The sequence below is a fragment of the Schistosoma mansoni genome (assembly GCF_000237925.1).
Source record: "Schistosoma mansoni, WGS project CABG00000000 data, chromosome W unplaced supercontig 0115, strain Puerto Rico, whole genome shotgun sequence".
Taxonomy (NCBI): domain Eukaryota; kingdom Metazoa; phylum Platyhelminthes; class Trematoda; order Strigeidida; family Schistosomatidae; genus Schistosoma; species Schistosoma mansoni.
In genome coordinates this window covers 316,241-335,388 of record NW_017386021.1, presented here as the reverse complement: position 1 = coordinate 335,388, position 19,148 = coordinate 316,241, and the positions used below count along the sequence as shown (strand labels likewise).

General features: G+C 31.0%; 1 protein-coding gene across 1 annotated transcript in view; it reads right to left on the bottom strand.

The window, feature by feature from the left end:
* Smp_137490 (PDZ domain protein, putative) overlaps positions 1-17,606 on the bottom strand; it is a gene marked incomplete at both ends in the record, with an annotated part of 25,281 nt that extends 7,675 nt beyond the window's left edge. The window contains 3 exon segments of the mRNA XM_018790982.1: positions 1,019-1,100; positions 3,534-3,703; positions 16,797-17,606. Of these exon segments, the coding sequence (XP_018645774.1) occupies positions 1,019-1,100; positions 3,534-3,703; positions 16,797-17,606 (1,062 nt within the window).
* Positions 17,607-19,148: the final 1,542 nt, after the last annotated feature.

Here is a 19,148-nt window from a genome sequence, read left to right as displayed (position 1 = left end):
GATAAGACAATTCACATTATAATGCTAACATGATTTTTGTGAAATGGAAATGTTCTCATGGGACATAAAACAATATTGAATGCCTGATTATATCGTTACTAAAAATTCTCAGTTAAGTAAATATCAATACACTGAATAAATAGAAAATATAATGATAATTTAAAGATGAGAATATTTATGCAATGGGTGGAACAATTCATGAATAAAGCCTAGAGAACTTTATTTAGGTTATGGTTGGATAGATTTTCCTACTGAATCACTGTTTAGTGACAGATATTATGGTAGTCATCAACATGTACTCTGTCAAAGTGTAAGTATGATTACTTCAGTAATTCGTATGCTGATCAGATGGTATTATTTATTTTATATAATAATAAGCCATTGTATTGAAAAAAATATAATCTGTAGATAGATTGAATATTATAGGTATCCTTTCAGATACACTGATCAATTCTATTCACTATCACGATCATTCTTTTCAGAAGTCGGTCATTTCTGACTATTTCAAAGATCATCAACGGTTGTATATTGACAAGAGTGATTCAACCTACTATAAAAAATCCATTATAGTGTAAACATCACTGAGTATGGATTGATCTAATTGCTGTTTTCGGGAATCGAACATAATCAATAATTTGTGATGAATAGAACTTATTGTTAATTTTCAACAATCGCTAACAGCAATTTGTCTATCTATCTAGTTACGTTATTTCAGAAAATTTATATGCATTGCAGTTCGTTAACGTCACAAAAATTTATTTAAAACTACTCCTTATAATAATAAATTCGTGTGCATAATCTTTCTTTTGTTTTTTTGAGGATTCACAGAAAAAAATCTGTTTTAATTAATCGATATAAATATTTTCCGAATTCTTCATTCGAAAAACGTTTACATCTAATAAATAGTAACTTGGACGTCACACTTTCATATTTCTATACTATGAACTAGATTATTTGAGAATTTTATAGCTACATAACAGTAAAAGGAGAGGAGGAATGAATTAAGAATATATTTTACCTCAGCCATTCTTTTCAATCGTATACCAACACGTCCATTTATTTTTTTGACTAAAATAAATCTGATTTTTGCTAACATTGTCCTGTAATTTAAAAAAAATGAAATAAGTTTTGTAATAAAAAAAACTATAATCAGGTAAGCAAAGATGGACAGTGGTTAGCAGTGGGATCAAGGACGCGCGTTTCATTCTATTTGGGACTTGTCGGCTAGATGTACCTGGATCTCAGAGTTGATGTTCATTCTGAGACTCGAACCCCCTACCGTCCGCTCCATACGCCATCGCGTTATCCACTTAGATACCCATCCTTGCTTATAATGCTTATGAATTAAGGCCATATTGAGGCAATACGCACATTATGCACATATGCTAATAAGAGACTGATCAATTGAAGTCCTAAACATCCATGGGAAGATTCAGACCAACAATACCAAGTGAATTACAATCAGGTAAGTTTCAAGCTTTCATTAGCTAATTAAACAAATCATTTCAATAATTAATATATTTTTTGAGTAGAAAAAATTGTATTTTTGACATTACGTGACTTAATGTAAGACACTTCCTTAGAGTAAATAATTAATTGAATCAAATTAACATGAGTTTAAATAGTAAAACGGAAACAATTCAGAACATTTCTTGTGCAATCAAAATCATAATAAGTATGTATATGTCGCTGTCAAGTTATACTTTATCAAGATGGGTTTGTATGACCTGTCACTGTATTAATTTGTGTATCAGAGTGTGGGTATGGAAAATGTATATGTTTGTAATATCAAGTAATGTGGTTGAAGAAGTGGCTTACATTAAGTCAAGAAACATCAGAAATACAATTTTTCTGCTCATTGGGATATAACTCCTTACCGAATGCTCAATTTATTTGAAACTATCAAGTTCAACCTTCAAATTGATGTCTAAACATTCCTTTCACCGTTTCACATCATGGAAATAATATTTCAAAATAATTAGCACATATCTTTCTTATAGAAGACACTTACAAAAAAGAAAAAAAAATATTGATTACGATTATCTTTACTTACTTTTTACACCATGAATAGTTTATGCATATAATGTTTAATGTATCATCATACAACTCAGTAATAAAGTATAGGTTGGTGCATTTAGGTTTGGGTAACCATTTGGATGTGAAAATAAATTATACTACCAAGAACTGCCTTAATCAAAGCAGGCAAAGCTGGTTTAAATTCATAACTCAATAGTTTAAACACATGCTTCAACTACTTAGTCACTATTCTATGAGAGTAAAGATTCTTTGACATGGTAAGTGTGGGATCATTAATGTGTTCATTTAATTCTATTATGAAAAATAACATCAAGGTTATTATGATAAATATATTTCTCATGTGTTACATTCCAAAGTCATTTTAATGTGTACTACTAATGGTTACATAAAGCAGGTAAAACGAGTTTAACGAGAAATTGACAAGATTTTAGATTAGTAGCTTTTAAAGCGTTTTTCAAATCGAGGCGATATGTAGTCATAAATTGGCATTTGAAGAATTGGCCGGAACCGGAAATGACTCTGCGTATCTGTGTCATCTTGTTTAGACATCCTAAGTAGTGGCGATCTAAGAGAAAAATATCTTGCTACACCTGTTAGTCTTCGGTTCGATAAATCAGTTGCTAAACTCTTCTAAGATGTTTCAAACTAGAACGAAATGGTTGTTTAACGCTTTCTGATTTTTCAGGGATTCTTCTTTCGAAGTCAGCCCGTAAAGGAAACAGTGTCATATCATCCAATCTTTTATATTCAGTTGATAAAAAATGTTAATTGATACAGTTCGTCAAACAATTCAACTAACATGAACATTTTTTAACTTCTATGCTATTGAAAAATTCCGAATAAAATACACTGAATTCATCCTACTTTTTCTATACCATTTCATTGAAAGAAATGTATGCTTATGACTAACCTACATTAGTAGTTCATTTGAGTTAATCAACGTGTGACCATCACTTCAACACGTAAAACAATTCGAAAATCTTATTGCTGAGCAGTATATATGTATATATATATTCTGAAAATAAGTATAGAAATTTACGACCGAAATTTGAACGGCCTAGATAAAACTATAATTGTTCAAACCAATAAACAAGCAGTAAACTCAGCTTCATAATTGCTTTCGAAATAATCTAATAAATATTTTAACTAAAATGCCCTACGGAAGAACAGCGTTTGGCGGAGTTGGGCTCGCTGAATTGTTCAGTTAAATCACGAATCTCTCACTATTTATTGAGACGTCATCAGCACAAAAGTATTTAGTAAATTAAATCTTTATCAGATGAACTTATCAAAGCATAAATTAGCAGTGCTTTTTCATTTCGCATAAGGAAAATATTAAAAAAATTGAATCCGAACATAATACCACTGTAAGGCTCTCGTCAATCTGATATTCAGCAATTTCATTATTATACTAACTTCATAATTTTATTAAACTGTATTAAGTGAACCCTTTAAAAAAGGATTTATAGAATAGTTATGGAATGAGGAAAACCAACCTCGGACGATATGCAATTTTCAACTGTCGTGTTGAACGAACCAACTGGTTGATACTATTAATAGAAATTGATTGTAATGAGATGCCATTTAAATGTAGGATTTCATCACCAACTTTTAAACCAGCTTGTGATGCTAATGAACCCGGTAAAACAGTAGTTAAATATGTACCCTGTAAGTTAAGATATGTATAGAACAATATAATTAAAATAATTTATTTTAAGTATGGCAATTAAAATACTGAATTTAACTCAGATTAATGAAATCTAAATATTGTAAATTTTAATATGATATCGAGATCCTGATTCAAATATCGTAATTTCTAATGATCAGAGTTTAGTTTCCAGGTATACTCGGACTAATAATTTTACGATGAAATTTCACCTTATCAATATTCCCAGTAATTTAACCTGAAATCCAAAATCAGACAAACTTCTGATATTAAGTTAGATTTTAAAAATAGTAGTTTTCAAACCACAATGCAACTAAGTTATTAAACTTGAGCTCTAACTCATTAAAAAGATGATTTCCAAACATGGTTTCGGGATTCAGATTAAGAAAGAATGATTAGCTTATCAGAACTACGATTCTAAATTTATATTGTATTCTGTTAAAGATTTACTTACTACATATAGCTATTTGTTTACTGAATAAATACACTGTCACAGAGAGCTATGTCAATTTGTCGAAAACAATATCTATATATTTGTATGATAGTCAGACGTTCTAGACTAAACGTCACGAAATTCCAATCAAATTCACTTAATCTGATACCATTTTCAGGAGACACAGAACTACGGAAACAGAAGAACATAGTAACAAAATACTGTATTCACTAACTCTTACATATTTTGGTAATAAATAATTTTTATCTAGTACTTATGAGTACAGTCAAACGACAAAAATAAGTAACTGTAATTCATTTGATACAGAATTATACAGAACGAATAAGAGGATAATATATGGAATTATCCATTTATGTTAACGAAAACCGTAGGGGGAGGTTATTTGAATAATATAAAGAGTTACTGTATGGACTTGAGTGCCAAATGATTGTCCTCTTACATAAAAATTGACAAAGATATTGATTTCGTCTCATTATAATAAAAACGAGTATGTAAATAAAGATACATAAATGAAATACATAATAAGACAAGACAAAGTTCTACATTTTAGACAGATCCACGCTAGTTGAATATGTTTCAATGATCGGATTTGCTAAATCATAAGGTTAGACGAAAACAAAATAAGTAATTTGTAATAAATATATATACTAAAAACGGATAGACAACAAGGTTCAGTGCTTGAGATAAACTGTAAACTTGTCATCTGAACGTATTTACATTTGTTTGAATACGTTCAAATGAAAATTTATGACTGTTACCTCCTTGTGCAGTATCGCTACCCACCAAGTTATTCGGTCACTAGACAGAACATTTTTTCAATGGGTGTCATACATCAATATCTCGTGTTGTTGGGCAATATATTTTTCCAACCCTGATATTTAAAATTGAACATATAAAATGGCTTCTGGAATACTTATAGCCCGAATAAATCTCATGGATTTTTATTAAATCATGAGTTGCCGTTTGAAATAACGGGTACTTAGAACACCGACAATCTTGTACACACATATTTATGATCACCCTTAATAAAAAGAGCGCACAGTTTTCAGTGTCACCTTCCGAAATCTAATACGTCGTACATAAAAGAAATATTACAGTGTCTATTGCTGAGCCCAAATGTCAACAAAGACTGATCGATATTATCAAAAATAAACACAACGAGAATAAAAGAGAATCCCACAATGAATGAAACAGCTAGATGGTCAAAATGTGTTGGTTTTTTTCAACCAACTATTTACATGACTAGAAATAGAAGTAAACAATGTAAAACGGCTGTGTCTATAATCACGTTTATAAAAATAAATTTCAGTGTGTGATAACTTAGAAATGAAATACTTTGAAGGTTAACAGTTAAGACATGTCTTTATTTTTTGCATGATGTGTTTCTGAATTAGACCTGTTTAACACTTTCCTCTCATGGTGCCTGCTGATATAATTCTTGTTGCGAACATTAGTTTATGATTGTCCAAATTTTCTATCGTGAGTAAAACAGATTGTTACTTAATACAAAAGTATGATACACATATACTGTATTACGAGTGATTATCTGAAAATGTATTATTTACAAACCGATTTTAAAGAACAGATTTCCTATGATTGTTGCTAACATACGGTGAGCAATGGATTTTTACTGACCAAATCAAGATAATACAAATCCATTCCTAAATCCTCCTGAGCTAACCAAACTCAAAATTAGTGAACAGAGCAAGAACAAAGATTCTAGAAGAACAGCATGGATTCATTTTATTTCGTTTGGGTCTCGTCAGCTGCTTAAAACCTGTGATATTGAAAAGTCATAATTAGAAAATGGGTTTAAATTACATGAAAGAGTTTAGTTGGAAGTTATTTTGAAGATACATCAATATGTTATAGCAATGGTGTAAATAAATTTAATAGACTGGATGTTGTAAATATAGACATTATGTAAAATAACTTTCTACATTGGTTGTAAAAAGAGTTCAAAAGGCCAGAAATAAGTGATTACATATGGAGTAGACGCTGACAGGAATAAAATGAGTAAAGCCCAGTTAATAAAATAAGATTACTCATCTAGAAGGCAACCGAAATAAAAAGACATACTGATATGATGAATTCAAGAAAGAGTTAAAAAATAAAACCTTTTTTAAGATGCAACAAAGGAATATTTGTCACCAAGGCAAGGGAGATTAACAAACATCTCCTTTTGAACACATAAATCAGGTTTATGACGGCTGATAGCGACGGATTCAGCAAATTTCAGAAGACTGGACTTTGGTTATTTAATAATCAACTTAAAAGATTATAAGGTATCAATCTGATCTCCAGTATCCAAGAGATGTTTGGTAATTGTACTGTTTAAAATCGTTATTTCACTTGTTCTAAGGTTTTTCGGAACATGCTTAAAACATCTAAGATATTCCCTACTTCCTATTTGACCAATCTAGCTGTTTTGGTAGATACACATAAATTTATAAACACAGTTAGCAGTAACATGAAAGGGATGCTTGTCGACCTTTGTTTTGGGTTGTCGAACATGTTTTATGCAGAATAATTAGTTTGGCTGCCGGGTGAGTTCTGGCTAATGTAGTGTTGAACCTCCTACTGATTGTGTTTGCGACGTCATAACCTTTGAAGTTGAAATTTATAGATACGGTTTTTTATTGACTGCAGTCACTTCCATCTTATTTTCTTTAGTGGACGGTAATATCAAGACTCTGCGTAAAGTTATTAGTTATACTAAATAGTTGTTTCGAATACACAAATGTAAATTCGTAAAACATCGACCATCATAACAGACTTCACAATAGCGACAGAAAAGACACTTATTTTTTTCATACAACCAGGTCAGTTGAGAAATTTAAACAGAGCAAGAACAACATGGTGTGCAGAATAAATGAATTCATTCTATATCACAGTTAATCATCAACTACATGCACTTAAAATTACCATTACTAATATAAATATAATTATTAACTAATATTTAGCATACAAGAGCTTGTAAAGTTTTGATAAATGTTGGAAACGTGGCCAAAATCATAATACTCAGAAGAATAGGGATATTAAGTGTATGAATAAACATGGTTATAATCGATATGTATTTATATGTTGAGAGGTAATAATTAAGAGTTCATGTAGGGGTAATGAAATTAATAAGTAATTGAGTAATCGCTCAACATGATAAAATAAACCAATAAGTGAACCTGGAAGCACCGGGCGGCCGTCTCGTCCCTGTATGGGACTCACCGGAATTGCTCATCCACGACGCTGCATACGGGACTCTAGCCCAGAACCTTCGGTCTTGCACGCTGGATCATGGACGCGCACTGCTTATGAGTTCGGTGTTAGGACGAAACGGCTGTCCTTTGTTTCCAGTTATTCAATGGTGTTCTAGCCTAGATCGACTCATGAATTTAGTTAGTAAAATTATCACAATCTCCACAAATCCCCATTCTGATAAGTATATGAACATCAATCAGATTATATGAGAGATGAATATCAGAAAATGAAAGAGTAATAAAAGGTTGGTGACAAAGTCGGAAAGAAAAGATTAAAATTATCAAAGGTTAATAGACAAAAATTTAATCGTCATGGCAGAGAAGGGCTAATCTAAATCTCCTTGTTTATATATAGGTCAGATCGGTAACCTTCGGTAGTAATCGCCTTTGCAAAATGGTGTAAGATAGGTGTTTTTTTGTCTGTTGATTATTCTGAATGCATTATTTGCATTCACTCCATGTATACTAACGAGATGTTTGGTGCTTTCACTTGTAAAGACTTTACTCTCACTCAACCATAGGTTCCTATGAATATGTTCAGGAAACGTTGTAAAAGTCTTTCTCTCTGTCCTTCCTATATATTTGCTACCTCAGGCACATTTAGAATGAATTCATTTTATTTTGCAAACTTTGTTGTTCTTGCTCTGCTTAAAATTTTGAATGACTTAAACGTGTGTAACTGTGTAAAATAGTTATAAACTGCATAACTACTATAAATTATATTTTCTTAAAGTACATTTCATTCACAAGGTCAGTTTTTCATGAGAAAGATTTCAAATATAGACCCATTGAGAAAAGAATTCATTTCTACTCTACAATATTTCTGATTCTTTTATGAATAATATTTATCAACTGAAGTAAATTGATTCACATGAATATACTCTACTTTTTCATTGGGTCAAGTATAGACTGTAAACAAGTGATATAAAATGAAAACAATAACTTTATAAGTAGTAGATTCATTACTTATTCTTATTGTTTTCTGTATTATAAGAGCCATTTCATTGACAAAAACATACACAGTTAGTCAATTTAGTGTTAATACTTCCATTCAAATGAATAGAATAAATAGATTGAAGATATTTGCTAATAAATAAATAAATAAAACTACTTTAGAAAGGAAAGAAGAAGAAAGAAAAACACTCTTTACCATGAGTTCATTCTATAAAAACAGAAAAACTGTCTTTATTTTCATGATGAACTTCATCACTACTGTTTTTATTCTGATTGTATAACCATTATGGTGAAAGATCCAAGTAATTTATTAACAACAAATATTGTAAATGTTATAATTTTATAAGAAATAATAATTTCAACAGAGATGGACGATGGCTAGTAGTGGAATCCAGAACGATCGTTTCTTCCTATTTGGGACTCGTCGGCTAGATTTACGTGTATCACAGAGATGAAATTCACTCCGGGACTGAAACCCAGTATATTTTGCTTCAAACGCCAGCACCTTATCCACTAGGCTACCGAGTTCAGATAGCCAATAGTTTTTACGATGAGTAAATTTTAATTTTAATTCATATATCCTGGTTGTTTGGATCTTCCAATTGATGTTTAGGACAGCACCTGATCAGTCTCTTATGAATTAAAATTAAATAATAATTTATTTAGTTGGATAGCATACATTAGTTAAATATGTGAAATATTAATAACAATTATCATACATAACCTTAATGAAGTGAGGTTAGAACATGTGTGATAGATGTCCAACTACTGTTTACCTCACCAAGAGAGGTTGGCTGGTGTAACAGTGAACTCAAAGAAAATTAGGAATGGTTAAATCAAATGTGGTAATAGTTTATGTAGCCCTTAACTAATGGTACATGCCAACTTTTGATCCTCTATGACATGTTGGTATTTGTGGATCTTGTAATGTGCATCCGTTATCATTAGGTGTACCATTTTTCTTCCAGCTATTTCTCAGCTATTCTCCATCCTAATGGGCAGTTGATTGGAGGTCTGTATCTTACACTTGTTGGTAGAACATGCTGGCGAAGACACTCGTGGAGAAAATATAGTTGTTATCGAGTGGAAGCTTGCCTTTTGGCGAAATTCTCCCATTTTCAAACAACGAGAAGCGTACCACGCTCGTATGATTTTGAGATGGTGGAGAAGATTTGTAGCTCAGGTGGTGATTTTGATGAAGTTTTGTTGTCTGAGCTGGATGGTTTGATCGTGCTCAGAGAACAAAACTCCATCAAAACCAATCCTATATAAGTAAAATTTACTACTGATCCTAATTCATTTAGCAAATTATCATGATGACTTACTTTAAGCAGATAGTCTAAATATTTTATATATCTAATAGCTTATTTGAAATTTATTGAATTCTGTCAATGTTTAAATGATCTTTAAAATGTTTGGATATTAATGACATAAGAAATTGATTATTCAGAAATATGAAATCACATCTTTACTAGTATGTAAAGGGATTCATTTAATAAAGACTAATACTAAACTGAGTATACGACATTCCAAAGACAGTTTCCATTAATATTTTATTGATAAAAATGAAAGGAAGATAAATAAAATCTTTAGTTTATTCAAAAAAATAATATAAACAATAAATATAAACAGTCAGTGTGAACATCGACTCTCAGATGCAGGTACATCCAGCTGACGAGTCCCAAATAGGACGAAAAGCGTGTCCTGGATTCCATTGCTAGTCACTAACCATCTTTGTTTATAATGCTTGTGAATTAAGGCTATATCGAGGCAATATGCACAGTATGCATATATGCCAAAAAGAGACTGACCAATCGCAGTCCTAAACATCAATGGGAAGACTCAAACAGACATTACCAAGCAAATTTAGAGAAAATAGTTTAATTTTTAAAAGTGAATTTTTAGGAAAGAAAGAAATTTAATAAAGACGTATTAGGAACTGTTACAATATACAAAACTGCACAGACTACATATTTCCAAACAGCATACCTATTTATTGTTCCATAGAACAATTTTGCAAAATGTTTTAATAGCACTAGACGTTTTGTAATGGTCAATTATGATGCAATCAACTACTGAACAGATTGTGTTGATGGTAAACAAAACTACTGTATTTGACTCATTGAAGTGAACCAATTTTTAGGAAAGAAAGAAATTATTCTTCATCATTAAATGCGACTTGCTGTAAAGTGTTAGGAAGAGATTCAGTTCAAATTTATCTTGTTCGAATTTCCATTAATATCGACTCATTGAAGATTTTTAAGAAAGTGTTGGGTAAATAAATATGAAGGGGAAACCCTTCAGGAATGTTACTTTTAATTAAAAGTACATTTATTCATAATAAATTTGTATTTTCGTATTGAACTTAATGAGTAGAAAGATTGTATTTATGATGTTTCGTGACTGAATATAAACCACTTCCTCAGAGTAAACAAATAACTGAATTAAATTAACACAAGGTTAACTAGTACAAAGTTATGTGTTAATTAATTTCAGTTGTTTATTTACTCTGAAGAAGTGGCTTATATTCAGTCACGAAACATCCAGTATACAATGTTTTCATTCATTGAGATAAAACAAAAATTATTATTCTGAGTAACTTTCTACCGAATATTCAAATTATTTGAAACTATCAAGTTCAATCTTGACATTAATACCTACATTTTTTCATGCTTGGGTTGTGAAATGTTTTAATCCGCATTGTTTTGTTGCATTTTCGATGACTGAATATATGGAATTAATTGAGGGAGTTCACGTTGTTAGCTACTGCTTTCACTTTAGCGATCCTAAAAGCCATTATGACACCATTTAGTGAAACTCTAACCTTTCTTATTTTATGATTGAATTCAGTGGATGGGATAACCTATGGTTTTTAGTAGCATTTTACATTCATTATACAAAATTCAAAACTCACTAGTCCTTTAGGTCTCATAATTTTGAAAAAGTCGTTAAACTTACAGTTTGAAGTATATTTAGTAAAAGAATGGACAAGTTTTTAATATCATATTCCATAGGTCTTGTTAAAATACTTTTATTATTCTTGTAATGGTCAGATAAAAATCGCTTTTTAAACCCATTTTAGCAATATTTATCAAAATATCACAATTGATGGGCATTGTAAAAAAAGCTGGTTTATCTGATTGTACAAAAAGAACAATACGCTTTTATTTCGTTTAGTATAGATTTGTCATTTTAATACAATTTTTAATTGTCTACAGTCACGCAGAATTTAATATATATATTCGATGCAATTAATGATCTATTAGGTTAGTAATTTAGACCTGTTCAGATCAAACCAGAAACAGGGTACCTCTAATGGAAAGTGGGATGACAGTTTGTTCGAATACCATAGAAATTCAGACAATAACATAAACGAAATTTTACATTTTTCTAAAATTCAGATACATGAATTTTCCAACTGAAGACTAATCATAAAATATCCAAATTTATGGATTGGTTATTTATATTGGAAGGTTCGTTTTTTTAGTATGTTAAACGAATAACTGTGGACAGCCATGAATTCACTAGAAATCAAGTATATAACCTTCAAGATTCTTGTAAAGTCTCTTACTTTTGAAAGTTTCTGATGTGGTATTTAATGCTTCTCACTTTCAGCTTCAGTCGATCAGTGATGTTTCATGAGACGAGACTATAATTTATGGACGAAACAATCAGATTTAAGAAATCAAATTTTGACTAAATACTATTTTGTTATTATAGCTGATGTTATTTCCTGATGAAAACATTACATCTTATTTCTAACCCCGACGTTCAACTGTAAATCTTAATCCTAACTCATCACGCTAATCTATAACGCTCATTTAACTGTAGTAAGTAGGTGGACATTCCAAAGTTATTTTAGCTTTGCTCAAAGATTGCTCATAAACTATAGTCTCACCGTTTCATGAATTATTTACAAATTCTAAATATTCTGTGTACTACCATAAAATGAAAATTGTTCTTAACCATTTATTATATAAACATTATCAATGATTAATATTTCCGATGACTAGATTCAAAATTGTCGATTATTCAGGTTGAACAATCTGTAAATGTTATCATTTCAAGAAAATAAAAGGGTAGTAATGTAGTTGAAGACAGATGACCTTTCATTCAATAAATGCAATCAACTTGATTATGTTCACCAAATTGAATCTAATTCTGTTAATTGTTGAACACGGAAAAGAAAATAATTTCTGCTACGAAAGTTGGTTCGTTTACACGTATATTTTGTGCATTTATGTATTAACTGGTCGATTCTGCACTTGATATTTGTAATTTACAAGAAATACCCAGTTGTTAACGTTTAAAATACGTTAAATATCAGATATTTTGTTCTGCTTTATGGATCTTAGTAGAACAAAGCAAAAGTGTAATTAAAACTATAAGTGTCTAGATCTTAACGTGTCTACTTCGAATGAATCATAAATCCATTACAAATAGGCCATTTTTCATATTCTAACATAGTAATGATAATCTAATGATATTTATTAAACTTGAAGTTCTGTGAATGTCAGATGTAGTAATCAGTCGGGATCAAAATAGGTTGAGATGCCAATGGAAACCAAATGGTAGAGGCCAGTTGTTTCGTCCTAGTTTGGGACTATTCAACAGCAGACACCTATTACCTTATCAGAAGTGGAACTTATCGATTTCAGTTCTCGCTGATGTCAATACATAGTTATCTACTGAAAAGAGGATTTTGAAATTACATTACTGTGAGATCCAATGCTTAGAAGAAATAGTTGTTTAGTTCTAATTTGTTTTAATTAGTCATCAAATTAATGTCAATCAGTTATAAATACCACCTACATATAACTACTTAAATACATTTATTTGTGTCATAGTATTCGGCGATAGTTTTCTTTCAGTTAGAATATGAGATTTTTCATCCTTTTAACAATGGCTCTTTACTAAAAACATTGTAATAACTCTTATAGAATAACGTTTTATATATTACCTTTCCAAATTTCTCAATTCGCATTCCAAAACGTTGTCCTGCCTCAGAGCGCGTAACACTAATCTCTCGTATTTCTTGAAATGGTAATCCAGCAGGTAAAATGAAAATACAGTTTTCCGCATATTTATGATTTGATGATTGATCTTTTAAGTTTAGTGTTAAATGATTTTGATGACCGGTTTCTTGACATTGTTTATTGTTATTTTTCTGCTTTATCGTTAATTTTTCTGCAACATTATCATAAATACGATAAGGATAATCTTCAGAATGAGAACAAGAATTAATACAATGTGAAATAGGTTGGTGAGGAATTATGCCCATTGAATAAATTAGATCTGCATACTTTTCATCATGATTGTTATCTGTGTGTAATTTCATATTTGTACAAACATGTTCATTATCTGGAGATCTGTTTAATTTCTTGCTGGAATCAAGATGTCTTGATATCTCAAAAGATTTTGAATGCGGAAAACATAAAATACTTCTTTTATCTGAGTTAAGGTGTATACGAGAACTGTGGTCATTCTAGAATATTAAATAACATAAAAGATTATAGTAACAACACTTCAAAAATTGAAATAAATTAAAACAAAACATTGGTAGTTGATGATGTAGAAATCTATTCTAGGTATAGGCCTGTGGAGATTGTTAAGTTTTGGTTGATATCATGATTTAATCAATGTTAGACCACCAGTGAAAATCTGGAAGCACTGGATAGCCGTTTTATCTTAGTATGAAATTCCTCAGCAGTGCGCACCTGGGATCCCTCATGTGTGATTCGAACCCAAGACGTTTGGTATCGTGCGCGAAAGCTTAAACTTTAGTCAGTGCTTCCAGATTTTTGGTGATGGTCTAACATTGTTCGATTCATGATCTTAATCACAAATCTATTCATCTGTAGAGCTACCTTTATAGATTGCTCTGACTTACATTTAGATTTTTAACAATCAATGTTTGAACCGCGGTATTTGTAGTCTAAATATAAGGTTGAAAATGTTGTATTATGCAAAGAAATAATTTATTTAAATATTTTACTTTCAAACATAGTGGCAATGTACTGAGATGCCGAGTAAAAAATGAAAGTGAACTGCCGAAGTCGTATATGCTTGTGAAATTCAACTTACTGAATTAAATGATAGTGGAGACCATCTTAGAAATTGATAAACTTCATCCATAGCTAATAGGCCTCATATGCACAACAAAAACGATTAACTATAATTAAATTTGAAAAAACTGTCATAGTAATACTGGTATTTCGTATCCCTTGCCTCATCACGCATTCTTGCTGTCTATAACCTGCTTTGTGTATTGTTTCATTACGCTTACCGTGTATCATCACTAATCATAAGTTGTAAACTTTAAACCAAATAAAATTATCACAAGCAAATTTGGATAGTGGCTAGCAGTGGAATCTAGGATGCGTGTTTTGCCCTATTCGGGACGCGTCAGTCGGATATACCTGCATCCCAAAGTTGATGTTCACTCAATTTTCGCTTACAATGCTTGTAAATTAGGGCAATATTGAGGCGATCCGCACAGGATGCACATATACCAATAAGATACTGATCAACTGCAGTCCTCAATATCACTTGGAAGATTCAAACAAACGATACAAAAATGAATTTGTATAAACTATGAAACATAAAATTTGTTATATTTATTGGTCTACAATCTAATACCCCCCTTTACTTATGTTCTCCAATAAGACTTTTATTTACATTGTCACTAATTCTAATGATATGAATTATCTTTTATAATCCTATTTGACCCAGTTTTTACAATCTTTATTCATTACTTTGATTTTCTTTACTCTGACATACAGCTCCTAATTTTAATTAAAAAAATTTATTTGACCCAACTATCATTTATGGTATAGATTACTTTTCGTATGACTTCCATTGTGTTATTTTTCTTAATATGTTAGTTTCTTTTAAGTAAATACAAATTGGATATGTGTAAACGATGTTACATTTTATAGAAATAAACAGTTTTGTGATTGTAAGCAAAGATGGATAGTGGCTAGCAGTGGAATCCAGTTTGACGCGCGTTTCGTCCTATTTGGGACTGGTCAGCTGGATGTACCGGCATTTCAGAGTTGATGTTCACTGTGGTACTCGAACCCAGTACCGCTTACTTCAAACGCCATCGTGTTATCCATGTAGCTAATGAGTCCTGATAGCCACTTGCTTGTGCAATGGGGTGAAGTTTGAATTCCCTTAGCATTGTTTGTTTGAATCTTCCCATTGATGTTTAGGACTGCAACTGGTCAGTCTCTAATTGACATATGTGGAATCCAGGACGCACATTTCGTACCATTTGGAGACTGACCTGTTGCAGTCCTAAACATCAATGGGAAGATTCAAACAAACAATACTAAGTGAATTTTTGTGGTGGTATAGATGTTTCAATACTAACTAGTATTCTTTTTTACTAATTCATAATCATCTTTACGCAGTTATCAAGTTAATCAAGTATTATTTATTCTATAAAATTTGTTTTTCTTAGACTGAATAGATTTAGTTAATTATACATCATATGATGTTGAATGGTATCCAAGTTTATCTTAAATCTGGTAGTCAGAATGGAAATATACTTAGCAACAGTATAAAGACTATTTACTTTCACATCTACTCTTTCTTATATGAGATTATCAATGAGGATTATTAAATGGAAGCAAATAATTATTTTGGAAACTAACAACATTTGAATGGTAGGTGAAGAGAACTAAGAACTGTGTACAATAAAAAGAATATAATGTATGAAAACTTATTGAATATCACTTTATTTTCAGAATTTGCTTAAAACACGAGCCGATCAATAGCTGTTATCAGAGGTTAAATCTATCAACACTGAACACTGAGCTTCTAAATGCTAAAGGCTGCTTATGTGTTCGTTCGTGAAATTAAAATTTTCGACAGCTAATTAATTTCAATTAGTCGATAAAAGAGCTCAACCTTGTTTTCGCACTATTTGAAACTCATCAGTTACTCAGAGCTTAAATGTGTACGAAATTGTATCAAACTGTATGCTGATCTTTGCACAGGACATTAGAAGTTTTTAAGTAATTATATCAAATAAATTAGAATGTTTATTCGCCAAACTTAAATTAATAATATTAAGGGTTTGCGGAGATGGTTGGTCTTCACAGGTAATCATTGAATTTTAACAAGTTAAATCTGCCACTTTTAAGTCATATAATCACCAATATGACTGTGACTGTAATTACGCAGTATTTCTAATTAAATAAATTTGGACATGCAAACTATTGTGTATCGGATAAATAGTCTGAAGATGGTACAATCGTATTCCAACCTAGAAGTTCCGGGTTTAATTCCCAATCAGGTTGTGTATGCAAAATACCGAAAACGCACACTAGTATGAAAAAGCTATCCAGTGCCTCCTGGTTTTCAATGGTTTAGACAAGTTAGTAAAAACTTATTCATACATAAGAAAGGTATTAATATTACTTACTTGTATGTGATGTTTTGATGGCATTATGTGTGGGCTTCTGACATTTGATTCATTATGATTAGTTATCAAATTCTCAGAAGTAGGTGATAATGTCGATGTATATTGAAGATTTCCAACAGATTTACTTTGACTTATTCCTTTATTATTGTTATTACTTATTTTACGCTCAAATACATTCCAAACACGTTTCGCTTTCATTTTTAAACCAGATAGTGGTGGGCTATGAAGTTTATTAGTTGTATTACCACAATGATATGTATGTTCTCGGGACTTTGATTGTTCTTTCAGACCATATTTGTCACAGTAGTTATGAGTACTTTGAGTTAGCATATTATCTGATTCAAAATGATCTCTAAATATTTTATTTTTATTTAAATTTCGTTTATAATTTGTACCTAATAAAGGAGCTTTTGGAGTTGTGACCGGTGATAATTGTCGAGTAGAAGATGAAGATGATAGTGATGATATTGATGATTGCGATGCTGTTGGTGGAATCGATGAATCTTGAGAAAGTGAATATTTTTCAAATGTATTCATATTATTATCCGGTGTATACGACCTAATATGTTTTAACTGTATACCGTCATTTTTACAGTCATTTCGTGAATTACGTATACGTGAAAAATAACCTCTTGTTGAATTTAATTTTCTTAAAGATGGTCCTTTACTTAATGATTGTTTAATAAAATGGCATGTAGTTTTGTTTGCTTCATTTTGAATTAATTCATATTTTCTCACTGTTGAACTTTTGGATGTATCCTGTAGATTATTACTAATAAATGCATAGGTTGCTTCTGTTAACGTTGTCATTACAAGTTATTCCCTTATTTTGTATGAATCTCCAATAATAAAAATCTATATATTATGGTAAAGAAAACCGATGAACAAATATATTTATCGAATAATATTGTAACTAAGTGAAAATATAGATCTGATTACATAATCACGTCATCATTAGCACATTTCCATTGGACACTTTTCTACACAAAAATACATTTTCTTGTTCAGCAAAGACCATATTATTAAGCATAAGATAAATTGCCACACTATTGCAGTTTTTTTGTATTATAATAATAGCTAATACCGTTTTATCACTTATTAAAATGAAGAAAATACCAGTCTACATTAACACCAAAGGGTTTTTCCTATACAGGACACTTTCTTTAAGAAGTTTCATTGAAATAAAGAGCAAATGAAATTCGAGCGATAACAAACATTTAATTATCCCTATAATAATAAAGCTGTGAACATATCACGAAACCCACTAAAGCTCATAATTATATTTCGACGGTACCTCAATTTCATGGATTGGTTGAAGTTAGACATTAACACCGTTGGATGCCGGTTCCGTAGTCTAGAGGTTAAACCTTCGTGCGCAAGACTGATAGGTCCTGGGTTCGAATCTCGCGAGGTGGGATCGTGGATGAGCACTGCTGAGGAGTCCCACCATAGGACGAAACGACCGTCCAGTGCTTCCAGGTTTTCGATGGTGGTCTACCTTCAGTTGATTCATGATTTCAACTTTAAAATCAATAAAATCTCCACAAAACCCGTTCTGATATTTCGAATACTCTTTTCTGTCAATAAATGTGTAGAATAACCAACATTATTGTTTTATTAAAATTTACGTGATTTTCATCATATGCTACTGTTAGTTGATTTGATCTGTTTGAAAAGATGTAGTTAAGATTTTAAACTTTTGATAGTTACTTTCAACTAGTAGTAACATAATTTACTTTGTAGGTTACTTATAAAGCATAGTAACTTAATTATGTTCTCGTTCATAATACTGCTGATTACTTCAAAATATCTTCATGGTAGAAACTGACGTTTATTTCAACTGAATTTATGATATACTTATTCAAATCTATCCGGATACTTTTAAAATCACGATTATTTTTCATGGAAAAACACGTGATACTTGATCGATAGATTTTAATCAACACTGAGGGACTAGATAAACACATTATTGATCACCACTCATTGCTGATGTAGTATTATTGACTCATCTTTGGCACTGTAAGATCGTATTTATATACTTTAATTATTTATTCTACGAAATAAAAATTATATAATCAGTTTAATTTAAGTCCCTAGTGCAAACTTCTGTATTCGGATGAACTGTTTTCCCATTGTTGAGAAAATAAAGTCCACTTAAAAAGTTATCTTTTGATTTTCACTTATAATTTTCCTTTATAATAAGCAAATGAACCGTTATTTACAAACTATTGTTAACATAAAATGTTAACAACATTATGAATCAAACTAGTTACCTTGTATATAATACAATTTTTAAAACAATTGATCAATTTTACTCTACATTTGTCAATTCAAGAAGGCAATCATGACAAG